Here is a 19762-nt window from a genome sequence, read left to right as displayed (position 1 = left end):
TTCTTTGCATGCAAATAACAGGAATGCACATATCTTCTTGTCAACTGTAGAATTATTTTTTTTCTTATACTTACTAGTTTTTGGCCTGGCATGGCCCATGTCGAACTTGGCCTAGAGATCATCTAGATAAAACTTATGACCAAGTTTGGTGAAGATCGAATGAAAACTACTTGAATTAGAGAGCGGACACCATGCTGAATGTTTAAAACACACTAAGTGACCCCGTGACGTAGTTTTTGGCCCAGCATGGCCCATATTCGAATTGGCATAGACATTACCTAGATACAACTTCTGACCAAGTTTGGGGAAGATTGGATGAAAACTACTTAAATAAGAGAGCGGATACCATAATGAATGTTTGAAACGCACTAAGTGACCCCGTGTCCTAGTTTTTGGCCCGCCATGACCCATGTTTGAACTTGGCCTAGACATTATCTAGTACAACTTCTGACCAAGTTTAGTGAAGATTGGATGAGAACTACTTGAAACAGAGAGCGGACAAGAAAAATGTGCCGGACAGACATACAGACAGACAATGCGAAAACTATATGCCGCCCGTTGGGGGCATAAAAAGTCGTGTTCTTACTTCAACTCTTTATTATGTTCAATGTTAGGTTTAAAGGGAGACAAATCAAATTCAACAAATAAATTAACCATGCTCTGGGAAAACAGGGCTTAATAATAAAATGCATGTACATTAAATGCAGTCCCAGATTAGCCTGTGCAGTCTGTATAGGCTAATCAGGGACGACACTTTCTGCCAAATCTGGATTTTTGCTTAGAAGGGACTTCCTTTAAATGAAAAATACCATAAAAGCAGAAAGTGTTGTCCCTGATTAGCCTGTGTGGAGTGCACAAGGTGATCTGGGACGACACCTTAAGCATATGCATTTAACCCTGTTTTCCCAGAGCAATGCTCAAATAAGCCTACAATCCAATACTAGATTGTAATCTACAATCCAATACTAAATTGTAACTCAAGCAAACACTTTATTAAAGATTCAGCATCATTGAGCATGCCATCCCAGAGAGCAACTAGGGTAATGTACCTCAATCAATTTAAAAATGCATTATTTCATTTAACATTTATTATCAGACAACCTTACTTTGAATACAATGTGATAATCAAGTATTTGTTCTTAAATACTGAACTTAATACAATATTGGCCTGTTTACAAGCAAATCTACTGTGTATGTTATATACCTGAGTGCATGATACCTGTTCATTTATTATAATTAACTGAGTTTCACAGCTAAAACAACTCATATATTCTTCAGTGAAGTTTATAATTAATGGATCATAATGTCTAACTCTACAATGATAAACTTTTAACTCTGTATATTTAAGTACCCTTTTAAGTGTTGTTTAACAATGCTTTATAATTCAATACTTTAATTTCAAGCATGTTTTATTGATTAATACGCCAGACTGCCGTCACAAACAATAACATAATACTTTCCAATTAAAAACATCTCAACACCATTTTGAAAGGTTTCCTAAAATTGGTTTATAGTTTACCCACTACTTTTAAAGGGGTCATCAATTAAGGTAAACATAATATGATTTTTTTGTTTTAGTGAACATTATCAATGTTTGGATCATTAGTAAAAATGAAAAAAAAAACACTGTCAATTTAATTGCATAGTGTTTCCACATGTTAACTATGTGTAATGGGCATTAAAACGAATTTAATAGCTTAGTATCATGTCTATGAATAGTCATGCTCGAGTCTAACAGTGATAAAAATACCAAGTAATACCTTATATAAAAATATCTAATAAACATTCCACAAATCTTAAATCAAGTTCTGAATAACTTAAACATAACATATTTGCAAAATATACAGCCATATATTATGTTTATGGTTGCTATGGCATTTTAAATATATTGACCTATATTTTTTATCATCAAATTTTCAATAATCTCATCAAAGGTTTCTTGGATAAATGCAAAAAAATAAACATGTTGTAAATTTCATAAACACAATAAACCAAATAGCAAGCATAACTTGGGGAAATTACTACAGCACGTCAATCAAATAAATATTAGAAAAATACATTTTTTGTCAAATAGTTTCCACTTTAATTGTACTGAGACACAAAAATATTTTATTTATTACCCAATTTCACATGAACATGAGACTAAGCAATGATAAATGTCACACCTTGAAGAAATTGAGGTGCAAAAAAGAAGACATTCTTCAACAATTCACTATCTAGTCTTATTTAACATCTTCAATAGAAATATTAGATGGTCTGATTACACGCCTCACTTCACGCCCAAACATAGCATCCAAGGTATCTATTTACAATCCCATTTTAATCCAGACATAAACTCCCCACCCTGCAGACAAAATTTAAATTTCAATAAATTCTCGAATCCTTCGAAAAAACTTTTTCGAACCACTAAAAACTTTTTGCTAAAAACAGTCCCCACGTAACTTTTTTATATTATTTCTTTTGATCATTTAATGTTATACAACCTTTTGAGTACCAGCAGGTGATATAAATAGGTGAAACTGGTATACATTACGATGATAAGACAGACAACTTTTTAAAAATGTTTTGGTTAGTTGCACCAATGCCCATGTTAGCAGTGTTTCATTGCAGCAGCTATGGGTGCTAAGGCCCATTCACGGAGCTTGTCAAGCACTGTTGAGCCTGTCGCATACCGTAGACGGATACTTCGCAGTTCAGTGTCATTTATAATAAATAAACATTGTTGATGGATGCCACATACCAAATCTTATGACTCAGACACAAGGGTTTGCATGTAGGGCGTTACAACACACATATATGTGTATCACATTATTGAAGTATACCACTGTAGTACACATAATTATATTTCTTTTGTGTATCTTAATTTTTCCAGCTGTTCTTATTAACCAAGTAATAATAGACACCACAGATAAATAGCTTAAATTTTACTAGCTCTATATTCAATCCATTTTGATGTAAATATCATATTATACAGACTAAAGTATTTCAAAGATAATATGTTTATGAAGCAGTAGATAACATAAGCTTAACAAAACTGTCAGACCAGATAAATATTTATGTTTGAAAAATGACATTTAGCATATGCTTTCTTAATAATTATTTGTTTTTTTAATAGTCTTTCCAATCGCAATTTTATCTTAATACAATTCGAAATATGATAAACCACACCGTCTGCATCACCCCATCTGTATTCTTCATTCTATTTTTTCTTTAAAGAACTTCGAAATTAAATTATAATCGACGAAAAATAATGTATCCGAAAAATTGTACGCGTTACGCACATGAAACAAATTGAGCATATCGTTTGACAGGAAAATAATGAAAACCGGAAACCTAGCAAATACGTAATTAAAATACAATTTACTTGACATATTACTTTACAATAGCATAGTTTGTGGTTAAAAAAACTTAATTATCACCTTTTAATTTCAAACGATAATCGGCAAAAAGGTGTAACATCATCGACATAGATCTAATTATTTAATAATCATCCTTTTGTTAATTCAGATCGATAGTCGGTAGAAATGTAATTTGATCAACTTAGAAAAAAAATTTTTATTGTAAGCCTCCTTTTTATTTGTTTATCTTTAAATACGACGTTTACCATCGGCCGCTATGTAGTGTTGGTAGACGACAATATCAACTGTGTATTTCCAAGTATACAGTGTCTGCGCATGAATAATTATGTGTGCGCAAACTCAATGTTGATTGGCCAGCTACCATGTGACTTGAATGCTGACTTGACCAATAGACAATCCCAGAAATCAATACCTCCCGGAATACCCGCCCCTGAATACTCTCACGCGCCTCCAAAATGGTACTGAAGAAATAAACATGGACCTATATATGCGTGCAGGTCATAATACACTAAATAGTTTCCCTATATAATTCAATGTAAAAGCGACAACTTTGAGCGAAAATAAATGCAACATTTTGCACATAGAGACCCCCATAACCATACCTTTTCTTAAAGGCCATTCTAAGCGAAATCGATTTATGCAATAAAAAAGATATGTCATGTACAAAGCAAGAAAGAACTTGACACAAATCAAAATCAACTGTTTTTGCAACTTTTTTTTTCAACCGTTTCTTAGTGGAATGTAACCTTTTCTAGTGCAATGGTTTACTATAGTCTTCACGTGTATCATATTTCAGGGATTCAGTAGTGAACACCTATTCATGCCCTACCATTATCTCCGCAAGATAACACCCGAATAATGGTAAAAAGTGTAAAACATGCCTTCCTGTCAACTATGATATTTTTTTTAGAGAGTACAGCCTACATGAAGCGATCATTTAGTGTATTGTAACCTGCATAGGTCCCTACGCAAAACAGGTGTAGGTCCCTGGCATGAATAAGGTCTTGATTGTCATTTAACATGTTATTTAAAGGTGACGCGTGATATCTTATCTAAATTTCGATATCAACACATGTGCAGACATGTGGTGTCATGGGCAAACCCATAAACGCTTTTGATCCACACTTGGAACATCGCCTCCCATTGAAAATTCGTTCGCGCCTGTATCGCTGATGTTTTTTTCAAGAGATGTATGTTGCTGTCATTTATAATCCGTAATTAAAGAAAAATAAATCACTTATTTTGTGCGTGTTTTTATTTTTTAAGCGTAAATTAAGACCGTTTTACGAACATTTAATAAAGACATACGTTTAGGAAATCCAGAGAACACAATTGGAACTATTTAAGTTTATTTAAGGCTCATTATTTTTCATGTTGAACATTTCAATCGTGAATTAAGATGTTATTAAGAAAATTTAATAATATTTCAGGCAACATGTAAAACGTTATTTAAATAATAATATAAGAAAGTTGTAGACAAAAGCTGATATGTCCTTTTCAATAAAAAAGTATGACATATCTTGACATCTTACACAGTTTTGCAAGCGAATAACTCCGATACTTGTTCATTTAAATCACAAAATTCATTTCCGGCTAGTTATTTTTTAATTAGCTTGAGAGCGATTTTTAAATAAAAGATTGCTAAAAACCACTTTAGTTTTAGACTAAACTAGATACATTATTTTAATTTAAAAAAAAATCTCTACCTGAAAATCTTACAGAGATACGATAACAAAGATTTACGAAACAATTTTAGAATCACAAACTTCATTTCGGCTATAGATTTGTATATAATACCTTTAAAATGACACTTACAAGGGAAATATTAATAGCGAAATGGTAACTGTTTAGACAAACAAAGAGATGCATTATTCAATTAAAGAAGTCGTCCTAAGTCTTTAATCTTACAACGTTTCTTAATGAATATCTCCGGAAAGTATAGAAAGTACGACATTTAATAAGAAATAATATAGGCTTAAACAAAGGCAGATATCAATTTAATTGTCTACATCGATCTTAAATCTATCTAATTGATATCAAAGATCTATCCAAAAAATATGGTCTGAATGTATGTTTCCAATCTTTATATATTGATAGATCTTTGTTAATATCTCCGGCACTATTTACGCTAAAATCACAACGTTTACTTCACACTTTAGATATTTCTATACCTTTATAATTATGCTTGAATAATTTTATTCCATAAAGAAATAATTAAATTTTATACAAAGGCATTATGCTGAAAGGTATGCTTAAAATGCCAACTCGGTTTTAAACATTACGTGTTGTCACTGAATATTGTTGCAGAGACACATATTTTATGAATCTATCGTGTATATTTTTAATTCAAATTATATTGATTTACGATGTGATACATATCAACACTTGGTTTCATGTTTCACTTGTTTTCAATCCTAATGTGCGAAGTCATAAAGTACCGGTACTGTTTATTGGAATAAAGCGGGTGTACACTATGATAACGTTGTAATCTGTCAAATTCTTCAGTACCGTTTTCAATCGCGGGTTACGTAATTGCCAATATGGCGGCGCCCATATTATCGATTCTGGAATTGTCTATATTGATCGCCAATTCGATAAGTTTGGAGGTTGGGAGAATCGGGGCGGGTTTTACCTCAAATTACCTGTCGCTCAATTGCGACACGCTCCGGGCTGCGACAGTGTGTATTGGAAAATTGAGTCAGACCTTGACATTAGAAAACCGGATGTAAACACATTCCGATAAGAGGGAGACTGGAAGTCGCTTTTTATCTACAATTTCTTAAATTTAAGGCGACGTTTGGCGTAAGAAAGCGACTTAGTCGCTCACGTCGCCCACTAGCGCGAGCCCTGACTATAACCAAACAAATTCACCGAACACAAACAATAGGCAGTAACTCACCAAGTACAGCAGCCCAGTGTAGAGGGGTCCTGAACATGTTGTCCAGGGCAGAAACATTGCAGTTGTCAACAGCGACCTGAAAGCAATTTGTGTACCAATTGATGTAATCACAAAGTTGCCTTTTGATAGAAATGTCCTACAGCTATTCCCATCAATTAAAATAGTATGGCGTTTAAAGATACACAATTCAATTAAGAATGTAAGGAATCTCTGATGGAAGAGTGCCAAATATCTGAGTCAATCTCTTAGGTATTAAAATCTAGAGCAAAAGAGGATATTTGTTCATGTTAGTGTAAGATCGTTTGTTATTTCACGAGTGATCATAGAAAATATATTTCCACGAGTGGCGCTGCAACGAGTCAAAATATTATTTTTCTATGATCACGAGTGAAATAACAACCGATCTTACACTAACATGAACACATTTTCTATTTCTTTTATGCCCCTTTTTCATGAAAATAAATAACAGCTGTTTCCCTTTCGCTGAAAAGTTACTCCTTCTCCTGTGGCGTGCCTCAATACAGTTCAAATCACAAAATGACGTTATTAGTGTGACGAAATGACGTCATTATACCAGCGAAATTCTCCAGTCAAACTCTTTTAAAATCTAAATAAAAAGTGAACAAGAGTGCCAAACTGTCACAAGATACGCCCGTTCGAAGGTTTTGGACACCATGCTCAATGCTTGAAAGTGTCCTCAAGACCTAGTTATTGACCCGGCATGACCCATATTTGAACTTGACCTAGATATCACTTAGATGTAACATCTGACTAAATTTGGTGAAGATCAGATGAAAACTACTTCAATTAAAGAGCGGACAACATGCTTAATGCTTGAAATGCACTATGTGACCTCGTTTTTGACCCGGCATGACCCATGTTCGAACTTGACCTACATATCATCTAGACACAACTTCTGACCAAATTAGGTGAAGATCAGATGAAAACTACTTCAATTAGAGAGCGGACACCATGCTAAATGCTTGAAATGCACTAAGTAACCTCGTGACCTAGTTTTTGACCCGGCATGACCCATATTTGAACTTGACCTACATATCATCTAGACACAACTTCTGACCAAATTTGGTGAAGATCGGATGAATACAATTTGAATTAGAGTCCGGACAAAGTGGCGCCGTTGAAAATGCACTAATTGACCCTATGACCTAGTTTTTGACCCGGCATGACCCATATTCGAACTTGGCCTATATATCAACTAGATGCAACTGCTGACCAAGTTTGGTGAAGATCGGATGAATACAATTTGAAATAGAGTCCGGACAAAGTGGCCCCTTTGAAAATGCACTTATTGACCCTATGACCTAGTTTTTGACCCGGCATGACCCATATTCGAACTTGGCCTAGATATCAACTAGATACAACTGCTGACCAAGTTTGGTGAAGATCGGATGAATACAATTTGAAATAGAGTCCGGACAAAGTGGCCCCTTTGAAAATGCACTTATTGACCCTATGACCTAGTTTTTGACCCGGCATGACCCATATTCGAACTTGGCCTAGATATCAACTAGATGCAACTGCTGACCAAGTTTGGTGAAGATCGGATGAATACAATTTGAATTAGAGTCCGGACAAAGTGATGCCTTCCGCCCGCCGCCCGCCGCCCGCCGCCCGCCCGCCCGCCCGCCGCCAAGGGGTTTCACATAATACGTCCCGTATTTTATACGGGCGTATAAAAAGCATAAAATAAAAAGAATATGTTGGATTCGGTGGAACGTAGATTTTAATTCACTCGTGATCATAGAAAAAATATGCATAATTATTTATGATAATTTAAAAATAGAAAAGGGAGTTCCGAAAATGTGTTCTTCTCACTGGTGAAAAGAAAAATGTACTGTGAAACCATTATATATCGTCAGGCATTAATTTTCGTATATTTCGTCAGTCGACCGATTGACGAATTCAAGATCCTAACGAACAATTATGTCCCATATTTGAACAAATTAAGACTGAATTACCAAACGCATGAGGCACTAAAATTCAACGTAATTCACGCATATATACTCCGTCTATACGTAATCAAGATAAATCCGGTTTTGACACAAATGGTGTAGTTTACACAGTGTACTTAACTGACACGTGACATTGCTCTTAAACGCGAAAGCAGTACAGCTGTATAAACTGCGTTGACTTCGTTTAGGTAGAATTGTTATGATAAGCACTAATTGTTAACAACTTTATTACCCATTGTTTGTATTGTGTTTTTCAGTGTTGTTGCAGAAGATTATACAGCCTCCACACACCGGATTAGATCCGGATCAAAGACAATAAACAAATTTTAAAGATGATGATGTATATTCTTACCGTATACACATTCTCCGCATTGATTACAAATAAATACAGAACATTTTGATTTGTGTTTGGTTGTTTGCGTTTAACTACAATACAGGTGTAAAAATTGCTTGTGCTTCGTTTATGGGCTATCGATCTTTTTAATCATTGATATCTTTTACAAGTTTTACGATACATGTTTCAAATAATTGTTACTTGTAGCAATTGAAAACGTAACAGGTAAAGAGAAATTAGCAATCATGATGATAAGTTCCATCCAAACGTAGGAGAATTTTGTTTTCAGAAATTCACTTTGATTTTTTCGCGATTTTCAGGAAATCCCCGGAAAGCACGTGTTTCGAATGACTGAGTATGACGCAATAAAACATTGCTTTGTATCCTATTGCATTCAATCCAATTTAAACTCACTCTTCTATTGGTTGTTACAATTAAATCTGAACTTTGCCCTATGAAACCGCCCTATGTCCCATAATGCACTGTTTGTCCGAAAATTATTGTACTTAAAGTGATCAAATATTTACGATTCAAAACCCTTGAAACTTTATTGAAAACTGACCAAATAGTTTGCTAACACTAATTTTAACCAATAATCTTCACACCTTCTCTAATTTGCGCCGATAAAGGTAATATTGTTATTAGTTTGGCCATGATAATAAATGAATAAGACCAATTGGCAACTGGCTTCACTGTTTCAAACCCGGGTTTCAAACACTCGTTAACGGTTATTCGGTCCCACTTATCCGCTTATCATAATAATGATACACTAATGGGGGCAAATTACTGATCACCTGATAACAAAAGACTAGTACATTGTATATTGACATGTGACCAACAGGCCCCACTTCCTGCAAGTGACTCTCGAGTGTCCTCCCTCTTTCCCCACTATGATTTTTCGCATCCGCGATATATTTCGGACAAACAAATCGGATATTGACTGAAGCATTTTTTTTTCAAAGTCAGGAATTGGCGAATTTAAGTGCTGACGAAAACGACATTTTTATAAAAAAATAACGAAATTTCGTGCTGGCGAAAATAAATGATTTCACAGTATTTATTTTCACTGCTTTTATTTTACTATAGAAATGTCATATTTTATCATTAGGTATAAAAGAAAAGATGTTATTCTGATTGAATAATTTGATCACATGACCTGTTGTTTTTTATCTTTATATCAACCCACAAAAAAAATATTCAAAAAGTTGCCAAATAACATCAATATTTTTCTAAAATTGCATAGATGTTGCTTATAATTTGTCAATGGTGATCATATCACATTAATTTTCATTTATTATTATTATTGTATTATATTTGCAATTACCAAGCTGACTGTAACAAATTAACTCATAATTTGAAGCAATCATAAAAAAAAATTCAATAAAGCCATGTTTTTTTTTTACCCTTTCAAAATGTTGCATCTGTGGCATAGTGACATCTGTTTAAGCCAGTCAAAAATTATCATTTAAACACACGTCTTTGTTTATTGGTCATGGTGTCAACAATGGCTGTTGTTGGTTGCTGAATACAGTGAGTTGTTTAACATTGCTGAGACATGTTGAAAACAGGACAAGTGGACAGTACTTCGGTCACTTAATGCAGGTAGATGTTTAAAACAAGTGAGCCATGTCCCGGGAAGACTAGGCTTCAAGCATGTGCGTAATGTGTTGCTTCAGATTAGGCGGAAAGTGTCGTACCTGTGCTGGACCCAGTTTGGGCACATGTATTAAGTCAAGTTTTCCTAGAACAAGCTTTAAAAGGTTGTAAGCACAGGTTGGTACTGTACTCACCAGTGCTTTTACGACGGCCTCGTTACCATCGGCAACCACTAAATGTAGGGCAGTTCTTCCCTCATAATCCTGCCAGTTTATAACACTCGGGGTCGTGTCCTATGAAATAAAGAATACCACAAACTAGTATGAGGTTTGATCTGGGAAAACTGGTTCAATAGAAACAATTTCAATAAATTGAAGTAATTTGTATAAATATGCAAAATTGTCACTCTGAGAAAACAGGGCTTAATGCATGTGGGTAAAGTGCCATCCCAGAATAGCCTGTGCAGTCCGTACAGGCTTATCATGGGACGACAATTTCTGATTTTATGGAATTTTGTGTTTTTTAAGTCCAGTCCAGGCAGAAAGTGTTGTCCCTGATTAGCCTGTGCAGACTGAGCACGCTAATCTGGGATGGAACTTTACACAATGTGCTTAATACATGTAGTTTTATTTCAAAGCCATTCTACTTGATAATACTCATAACAGAAATGTGTGTTGTTTTTTTTAATATATTTATATGACAAGTTGACTTTAGCCTTAAATCATGACTTTTATTTTATTTTACCCTATTTGGAATTTAACAAAGTCTGACTCTTTTGAATTTGTGTCACAGACATATTTGCATATTAAAAACCAAATTGGAGAAACTTAAGTTTGAATGACTAAACATAACCCAACCAAATAATGCCATTTTTTATTTTTACATCATGTAAATAAGCAGAAAACACTGTTTCCTCTGACTTACAAATACCATCTTTTAACAACTTTCAATGACAGTTAACAAAATGAGCCACAGTTACCAAAATGAACCACAGTTACCAACAACAGCTCCGCAATCGGAAAACTAGTGACCCCAATTTCAATAGGGGTCATCTACTGTCTAAGGCCATGTTAAGGTAGCACACCCGTAATGGGCACCTTTCCAAATATAATCTTATTTACTATTTTCTTAATCAGCATCGTTTCACTGAACTACATGCACATTTTTAGGTAGGCTTTCCATGCTTTTTAAAAACATATACTGATTTTTTCAAAACCACCCCCACGTTCGGCTTTTTCCAGTTTATTTGCACCCCTGGGGTATATGAAGTTCCATTATTCATCCATATTTCCAAACATGGGCATGCAGTTGGTGTGTACAGATGCAGTAAAGGTGTTTAAAGTTTAATCACGATGAAATAAGTATTCTTTTACAGACATTTATTTTTTATAACTTGTTATCTATGGAAGAGCGCCATGAAATGTAAGTGGTTTCAGCCAAGTAGAAATTGGGTTGGTTAAAAACAAAGTGTCATAAAATTCAAAATAGTACCATTTGAGTAATATTCTGAACTTAGTTTTTATAGATACACTATATACAGCAAAATACCAAGAAATAGACAGATTTACCATTTACGTTTTGAAATAAAAATAAACATGCAACATGCATGATTCGTATTTTCAGCAGTAAATCACCCAATTTAGCCATAATGTTGTTTTAATTTTAAAAATTGAAAAATGTGCATAAAAATTGCAACATATTTAACTATAAACATAGCTTATATGCTATTTTAAATCAAATTATGTTATAAAAGAAATAAAACGCGTCGCAAAAAGTATGCGATGTCGGAAGGATTCGAACCTGCGCGGGAAGATTTCAAAAGATTTCTAGTCTATCACCTTAACCACTCGGCCACAACAAATTGAATATCCATAAGTACACAGGTAAAAAGGCTGTTCTATCTTATAAGAAATCACAGGAAATCATTACGGGTGCGCTACCTTAAGTATCAAGCCAATAGTTCAATTCGTTGACAAGTTATTGACTGGAAACCAACTGGTCTACTGATAGACAAGACCGACGACAGACAGACCGACGACAGACAGACCGACAGACATCCAGCACAGCAATGTAACCCCTCTTCTTTGAAGGGCGGCATAAAAATGAGCAACAATTTCCAAAATGAGCTACTGTCACCAAAAATAAGCCACAGTTACCAAAATGAGCCACAGCTCCAAAATCAGGCACAGATACCAAAATGAGCCACTTTAACAAAAATGAGCCAGAGTTACCAAAATAACCCACAGTTCCAAAATAAGCCACATATACCAAAATGAGCTACAGTAACAAAAAATGAGCCACAGTTACCAAAAATGAGCAACAGTTAACAAAATAACCCAGTTACCAAAATGAGCCACAGTTACCAAAACAAGCAACAGTAACCAAAAATTAGCCACATTTACCAAAATAACCCACAGTTACTTACAGTCCAACCTGTCAATAAAGACCACTCAAGGGATTTGGTCGTTGTGGTCTTTGTTCACAGGTGGTCTTTATTCGCAGGGTCGATCGAAACTTTGCAAAATATGCTAGTAGGTTTTTAACAGGTACCTTATCTATGTATGTGCTCTATTGTTTAAATGTTTGAATACTTACGCATATATAATGAAATAAAGAATTGAAAACACAGTTTTGTTTTACATTTGTATATTTATTACATGTTGTATTTCTACACCCTTATGTTTTTATTATTTATTTAATTTATCATATACTGTATAAATAACTATTGACATACATGTATACGTACATGTACATGTAATTCTACAAAGAACAAAGTACAAAATACACATAACATAGCAAACATTTATACATGAAATACATGAATCACTACTACACAACCAGTAAAGTTGACAATAATGGACAATAAATGACATCTGATATTTATATAAGACTGAAAACATCCAAGAATAAGATTCCAGACAGATACTCAACGTACCAGTAGAAACAACAAAACACAATATTAGCACTACAACCCCCGTCCCTCTCCACTCAAGTTACACACAAAATCAAAACACTCACTTAAAAAATCACTTATTTTACTCTGCTTGACACTAGAGTCCATCCTATATTTGATAAACACATCACTGACGCTAATTCCGACTCACGCTTAGGGCGTTTACTTTCACAGTTTATGTTCTCCTCGAATTCGTCCATAATCTCATGTTTACGCTTTAAAATGATCTGAATTTCAGTTTTTCCTACACCAAGATCACTAGCCACTCGTCTACAACTGTGTCCTTTACCTAACAAACTAATGACCTTAACGCGTTCTTCCAACGTCAAGAACTTACGCTTGGAAGCCATGATGGTTAACTTGAACTGACAATTTACTTTTCTATAATCTATGAACGTCTTATTACAGAGAAATTTAAGAAGAGAATGACTATCAAAATGTTTGTCTTTAATAGGCATCGTAAATGATATGAAACTGTTAATTCCTTAATGAGTTTATGAAAGCCCCACATTTGTCTTTGATATTTTCGGCATTTAGTACATTAATCGCGAATCACTTAAATACAAAGACAAATTTTTACACTTTTAACAAACTGTCAAATGCATAAAAGAAGCAGGCGACTACCAATTAGCAATGCATGTTCAATAAACAAACAACTGCTATTGAGTGCAATAAACTGTCACTTGCCAATATCTCCATAGCGACCCACGAGTCCACTGGTAAGATGTTTATCACGTGACTACGCACCGTCCTGGCGGCCATTTTGTTTTTTGAAAGTTGCGAAATCGTTGATTTTTATGATTGCAGTGGTCGTTGTAAGCTATCAAAATGGAGATTTGGGAATGTAAAAGGGTGGTCGTTGGTCTTTGTTCACAGGTGGGCTTTATTCGCAGGTTCATTATATAGTGAAATCGTTCGGGAGGAAATCGGTGTGGTCGTTATTGACTGTTGGTTGCTATTAACAGGCGGTCGCTCGGGCAGGTTGGACTGTATATGAGCCAAGATACAAAATGAGCCACAGTAACCAAAAATTAGAAACAGTTACCAAAATGAGCCACAGCTACCAAAATGTGCCACAGTTACCAAAATGAGCCAATGTTACCAAAAATAAGCCACAGTAACCAAAATGAGCTACAGTTACGAAATAAATAACAGTTACCAAAATGAGCCTGACACAGTTGACAGCCTCTGCATCTCGACTACTGGCTGCCCAGTGGAGTGGCGTTTTTCCCTCAATGTCAGGGATGCCTATGTTCGAGTCCTGAGATGAAAATGAGAAAACGCTGAGCTTTTATCAGAGTATAAAAAATTAAAATTGTTACACATGTATACATTTTTTGACCACACATACATATTGGAAAAATGGTTAGAACTTAAGTTCTGCAACATTATCAAGAGTGTTTTACAGATCTTGCCGTATATTACAAATGGATAACACTCCTATTGTTGAAAAAACATAATTCATACATTGTAGGAACATAATTCATACATTGATTATCAAAAAACATTAGCCTGCCCTCTGTTCAAAATCCTAAATATCCTAAACATCATGTACATGTAATTTGAATGAAATTGCTTAACCAAGTATTTTAATCAAAATTTTCATGTAAAATTGGAAGTGCCCTTAACATGACTGCGTATACAACAAACCATTGTTCGGGTATATTGTTTATCTTTCATGTTCAATAACTATATTTTCTGATAAGCCAAAAAGAAGTATAAATTCTACCATCTTTTAATTAACGTTACCTAATATTCTCACATTATCAACCATACAAGATTAAACCAATCCTATAGGCTACACAATTATAAACCCTTTACTATTCAGATACGCACTTTGACGCGTTTGTAGTCCCTTAGAAATATATAAATGGGCCGTGCTCTGTTAAAAAGGGGTTTAATGCATGTGCATAAAGTGTCGTCACAGATTGCTGACTGCACAAGCTAATCTGGGACAACACTTTACGCACATGCATTAAACTCCCTTTTTATAGAGTGCTGTTCAATTTACTTGAAGATCTTTCTGACTAGATTTACATTTCAAAGCTTTCATTTCCAGCTCTTAGATACTTATGAGCAACAAACAACATTATGATTGAACAGACTGCCAGTTACTCGCAGGCTGTTCTGGTTTAATGCTGGTTGCACAAATCAATTTTCACTTTGCTTCTAAGCAGGAAAGGGTTAAACACATGCTGACATAGGTAGACTAGTGTTTTTCACAAACCTGCTTGATCAGCATTTTCACGTGTTCTAAATTCCCATACGATGCAGCCCAGTGTAATGCTGTCCTCTGAAAAAATACAAACAAAATGCAACTGAGCCATTCTTTTTAATTGTATATTCAAAGGTACAATCTACGTTAGAGCCAGATAGAAGATGTTATGTCCAGTGCTCCAGCTAGGAAATGAAAAGGGCAGGGTGCTATTTTGTCCAAAGAGAACTGTTATGCACAAGGTCATATTATCCATATGGCATATTTTCAATACCACATAAGTTATATATTTCAATCAAAATAAGCCTTGTTCTGGGAAAACAGTGCTTAATGCATGGGAGTAGTGTTACACAGACTTATCATGGATGGCATTTTCAGCTTACACTGAATTTTCTTTAATAACATACTTCCTTCAAATAAAACAAGAGATTTGTTTGTCAGACATACAATGCCCCCTAATGCACCGCTTTGATTTAATTTGTTTGAACTTTGACCTTAAAGGATGACCTTGACCTTTCACCACTCAAAATGTGCAGCTCCATGAGAAACACATGCATGCCAAATATCAAGTTGCTAGGTTCAATATTGCAAAAGTTATGAAGAAGGTTAAAGTTTTGTTTAAAGTTTTGGAACACACGGACACATACGATGACAGACAGGCCAAAAACAATATACCCCCGATCTTTCAATCCCGGGGCATAAAAATTGATGAAAGCAAAAAGTGTTATCCCTGATTATTAGCCTGTGTGAACTGGTGCAACACTTTACGCACATGCATTAAGCCCCCTTTTATCAGAATGAGGCTCAAATGGAACAGTGGCCTTCTTTTTCATCTAATATTGAAGCATACAAAATTCATCAGAGCCACAGATAAGATGTACAATTATATTTATTTTCAATAAATGTTGAATACTTGGAGTCAAATGACTCGGTGCATGAAAATCGCAGGGGTCAGAATAAGATTTCGTGGGTCAAATGTTTGATATATACCTAATATTACGCTACACAATTGTTCCAAGAGTTTGTATCACTCGAGCAGCTTGTGTGATGACGTATCACATGAGAGGCGGAGTCTCGAGTGTGATGCGAAATAGCACAAGCCACGAGAGTGATACAAACTCTTGGAACAATTGTCTAGCTTAATATTCCTTTTATTATATGCAACAACTAACGAAAGGTGTTAACAATTGTATTTTTAACTTTAACAAAACTGACAAAACAATGACTAATGGTTAAACGGTACGCCATAGTTTATTTAAGACGCATATGAATACAGTTTATGTAAATTAACGTGTTAACATTCCAACCAGGAAAACACATGTTTCCGACACGCTGACCTTAATGCCATCATTAATCTAATGTTTATAACAACTAAGTTGACAACTTTAAATTTTAATCCGATGTTTATAACAAAAACGTTGAAACGATATGCAATTCCACTTCTATTTTCCATGTCTTTATCGAAACTTAGTTTAAACCACACTATGTTATTGTATTCCTATCGAAATATACATTTATGCATGATAAACACACACTCGAAAATACGTTTTGAATTCGTTCTAAGTTTTTGACAAATAGTTTACTGTTTAAAAGAACACGTCCGACATGTCCTTAAATTCCAGAGAGTTTAGATAAAACCATTGTGTTTCGTCGCAGAAATGACGTCACACCATGTTCTACGTAATATATTTCGTAATACATGTATTAAATATTTCTATTTTCAGTGCGCGTAATGTGATGTCATTAAATGGGTCGAAGTAGTCCGGCTAGTATGGTAATACGGAATTGGAAACAGCAAGTAGCGTAATACGGCATTTTTTATTTCAACGATTGATACAACCTGTATTTTGTAAAAAGCATTAAACAGGTATATAGTAAAAATAGTTATCGTTTAGCATACTAGTAAATTCTCTACAAATGTATTTTAGTATACATGTTAGTGAAATACTATGCAATTTTACCCAAATTGTATCATAAGATAATATCTTATTGATTTAGCTTTGCAATAGCATTTGCACATAAAATGATGCAAAAAAAGTAACTAAAGTAAGTATCAGGAGGCTTAAGTGGGTAAACTACAAAATGCTTGCACAAATCAGAATTTTGCTTCAATTGAAACCCTATTTTAGAATTATAATTCTTTTTAAATAAATCATTGAACATTGTACACATTGTGTTTAGCATTATACATTTTGGTATTGGTATCAATTAATCTGCATAACAGTTTTTATCAATATTAAAAACAAAGTTATCATGGAAAACAAATTACCCTAAATTAGCTGTCAACCAACAAAGGACAAGAAATCATGTTTCCTTGTAAAATTTTAACTGAAATTTTACATTATTGTTAACTTAGACAATCTAATTCCGTACCTTGTTTCTATCCTGATCATCAATCTCCCCCGGCGACAGCTGCCGTAGCAACAGAGTCATGCACTTGGGTGACTTGTGTCTCGTACACAGGTGTACAGCGGTCTGGCCTTCGTTATCCTTCATATGGCAGTCAGCACCCTTGGATAGCAGCAGCTTAATCAGGCGAACATTACCCTGTAACAAAAAGCAGCTTTATTAAACAACCATTACCCTGTTACAACTAATATGACTCATTGTCAAATATGGCTCAGTCAAATACGGCTCGGGGTCAAATATAGCTCAGGGTCAAATATACCCAGGGTCAAATATGGCTCAAGGTCAAATATGACAGCTGTTGTAGCAACAAAGTCATAAACTTTGGTGACTTGTGTCTCAGAATCAGAAGATGGTTAAGAATCAAAAATGGCTCATGGTCAAATATGGCTCAGGGTGAAAAGAAAAGCTCAAGATCAAATATGGCTCATGGTCAAATATTGCTCGGGGTAAAATATATCTCAGAGTTAAATATGGCTCAGGGTCAAATATAGCACAGGTTCAAATAAAGCTCAGGGCCAAATATGGATCAGGGTAAAATATTGCTCAGGGGTCAAATACTTTCAAATCATAACTATTTGTGGGACATAATTTTTTTATAAATTCATGGGTTGACCTTTGGATGAATTTAACACAAACATATAAGAAAACCACAACACGCAATCCTTTTTTGTTGTTTCTGAACTGAGATTAAAAACAAGTTTATCTGTCCCCAAAAGTCATATTAGATAACAGTGAGCCAAACTGTGTGCTGACCAGGACAGAGCTGTCCTTCCCCCCTTATTCTTTATTTTAGTCTGCGCCCAGTCCTCAGCAGTATAGCTCAAAATCAAATATGGCTCAGGGTAAAATATGGCTCAGGGTCAAATATAGCTCAGTTTCTAATATGGCTAAAATATGGCTCAGGGTCAATTATAGCTCAGGGTCAAACATAGCTCATGGTCAAATATAGCTCAGTGGCAAATAAAGCTCAGGGGCAAATACAGGTCAGGGGAAAATATAGGTAAAGGGCAAATAGAGTTCAGGGTCAAACCTTGTGTGCTGCCCAGTGAAGGGCGGTCCTTCCCCCTTTGTCCTTCATGTTGGTCTGCGCCCCAGCCTTCAGCAGTAGTTCAGCACACTCCAGTCGGTCAGCCAGCACACAAAACATCAGGGGTGTGCGGCCGAACTGGTCCCCGGCGTCCAGTAGGCCAGTTCCAATGTTGGCTAAATGAAACACACCAGAAATCAGCAAAATGTTTTTGCCCGATTCAGAAAAGTAGTAGTACATCGCCATTACAGAAACATAACCACGAACAAACTGACATATAGAAATATGGCGTTGCGCACTCTTCAGCATGGAAAATAAATGGTCTTATAATTGCTAGGTATTTAATTGCAAAAACACATCTAAATATTATTGAACATGCCTTTTTGCTGAAATGTTTAGTTTCAGTGCTCATGTATTTGGTCACTTGCTGATTATGTGCTTTTGGAACGAAACTGATGCTACTTTTTTTGGTAAATTTGAATTTTTTGCCTTTTGATGAGATAATACTATGTCTTTTCTTGCGACAGCCTTATCCCTACAATACTGAAATAAAGCTATATTTATACCATAGATGTTAATTTCGAGGCACTTATGATGGTGGGTGAAAAGAAAAGCTTCATAAATGCATTATAAATAGCCTATGCATGCTTGTACAATATTTGAGTTTTTCTTCAAGTAGTGACTCTAACAGACATACTGTACTTTACTGTGTATTACACGAAGTTTTAATATTTTGATTATAATAACAGTTATCCCTTCAGCAATACTGATCAATTTTTCAGTGACATGATCAATTGATTTCGCAATAATCAAATGGTTGTCAATTTGAAATCTGATTTACCCGGTTCCAGTTTACTTTATTAGAAAACTTATTTCCTCCATTTTGGCATTACAAAAGTGGTTGTGCATTACATGGTTGAACCTAATACTTGGTAAAGTACATCACTTTGTATCGAAAAAGCGCTTAAATTATACACAACCAAAACTTCATTACATA

The 19762-nt window shown here is 35.0% G+C and overlaps 2 protein-coding genes across 5 annotated transcripts in view; one reads left to right on the top strand and one right to left on the bottom strand.

Moving 5' to 3' along the window:
* LOC127847295 (uncharacterized) overlaps positions 1-19762 on the top strand; it is a 248008-nt gene that overhangs the window by 18048 nt on the left and 210198 nt on the right. The window lies entirely within an intron of this gene.
* The window catches only part of LOC127847285 (inversin-like), a 178446-nt gene that overhangs the window by 87149 nt on the left and 71535 nt on the right, over positions 1-19762 (bottom strand). For 3 of the 4 annotated variants that reach the window (XM_052379097.1, XM_052379096.1, XM_052379098.1), the window contains 6 exons: positions 18769-18941; positions 17703-17876; positions 15342-15407; positions 14274-14375; positions 10356-10454; positions 6259-6334 (listed from right to left, as the gene is read on the bottom strand). In XM_052379097.1, the coding sequence (XP_052235057.1) occupies positions 6259-6334; positions 10356-10454; positions 14274-14375; positions 15342-15407; positions 17703-17876; positions 18769-18941 (690 nt within the window). The remainder of the gene's footprint in view (positions 1-6258; positions 6335-10355; positions 10455-14273; positions 14376-15341; positions 15408-17702; positions 17877-18768; positions 18942-19762) is intronic. The other variant, XM_052379099.1, reaches the window with a different exon arrangement.

This window comes from Dreissena polymorpha, chromosome 10, assembly GCF_020536995.1.
Source record: "Dreissena polymorpha isolate Duluth1 chromosome 10, UMN_Dpol_1.0, whole genome shotgun sequence".
Taxonomy (NCBI): Eukaryota; Metazoa; Mollusca; class Bivalvia; order Myida; family Dreissenidae; genus Dreissena; species Dreissena polymorpha.
This window is presented reverse-complemented; position numbering and strand designations above follow the sequence as displayed.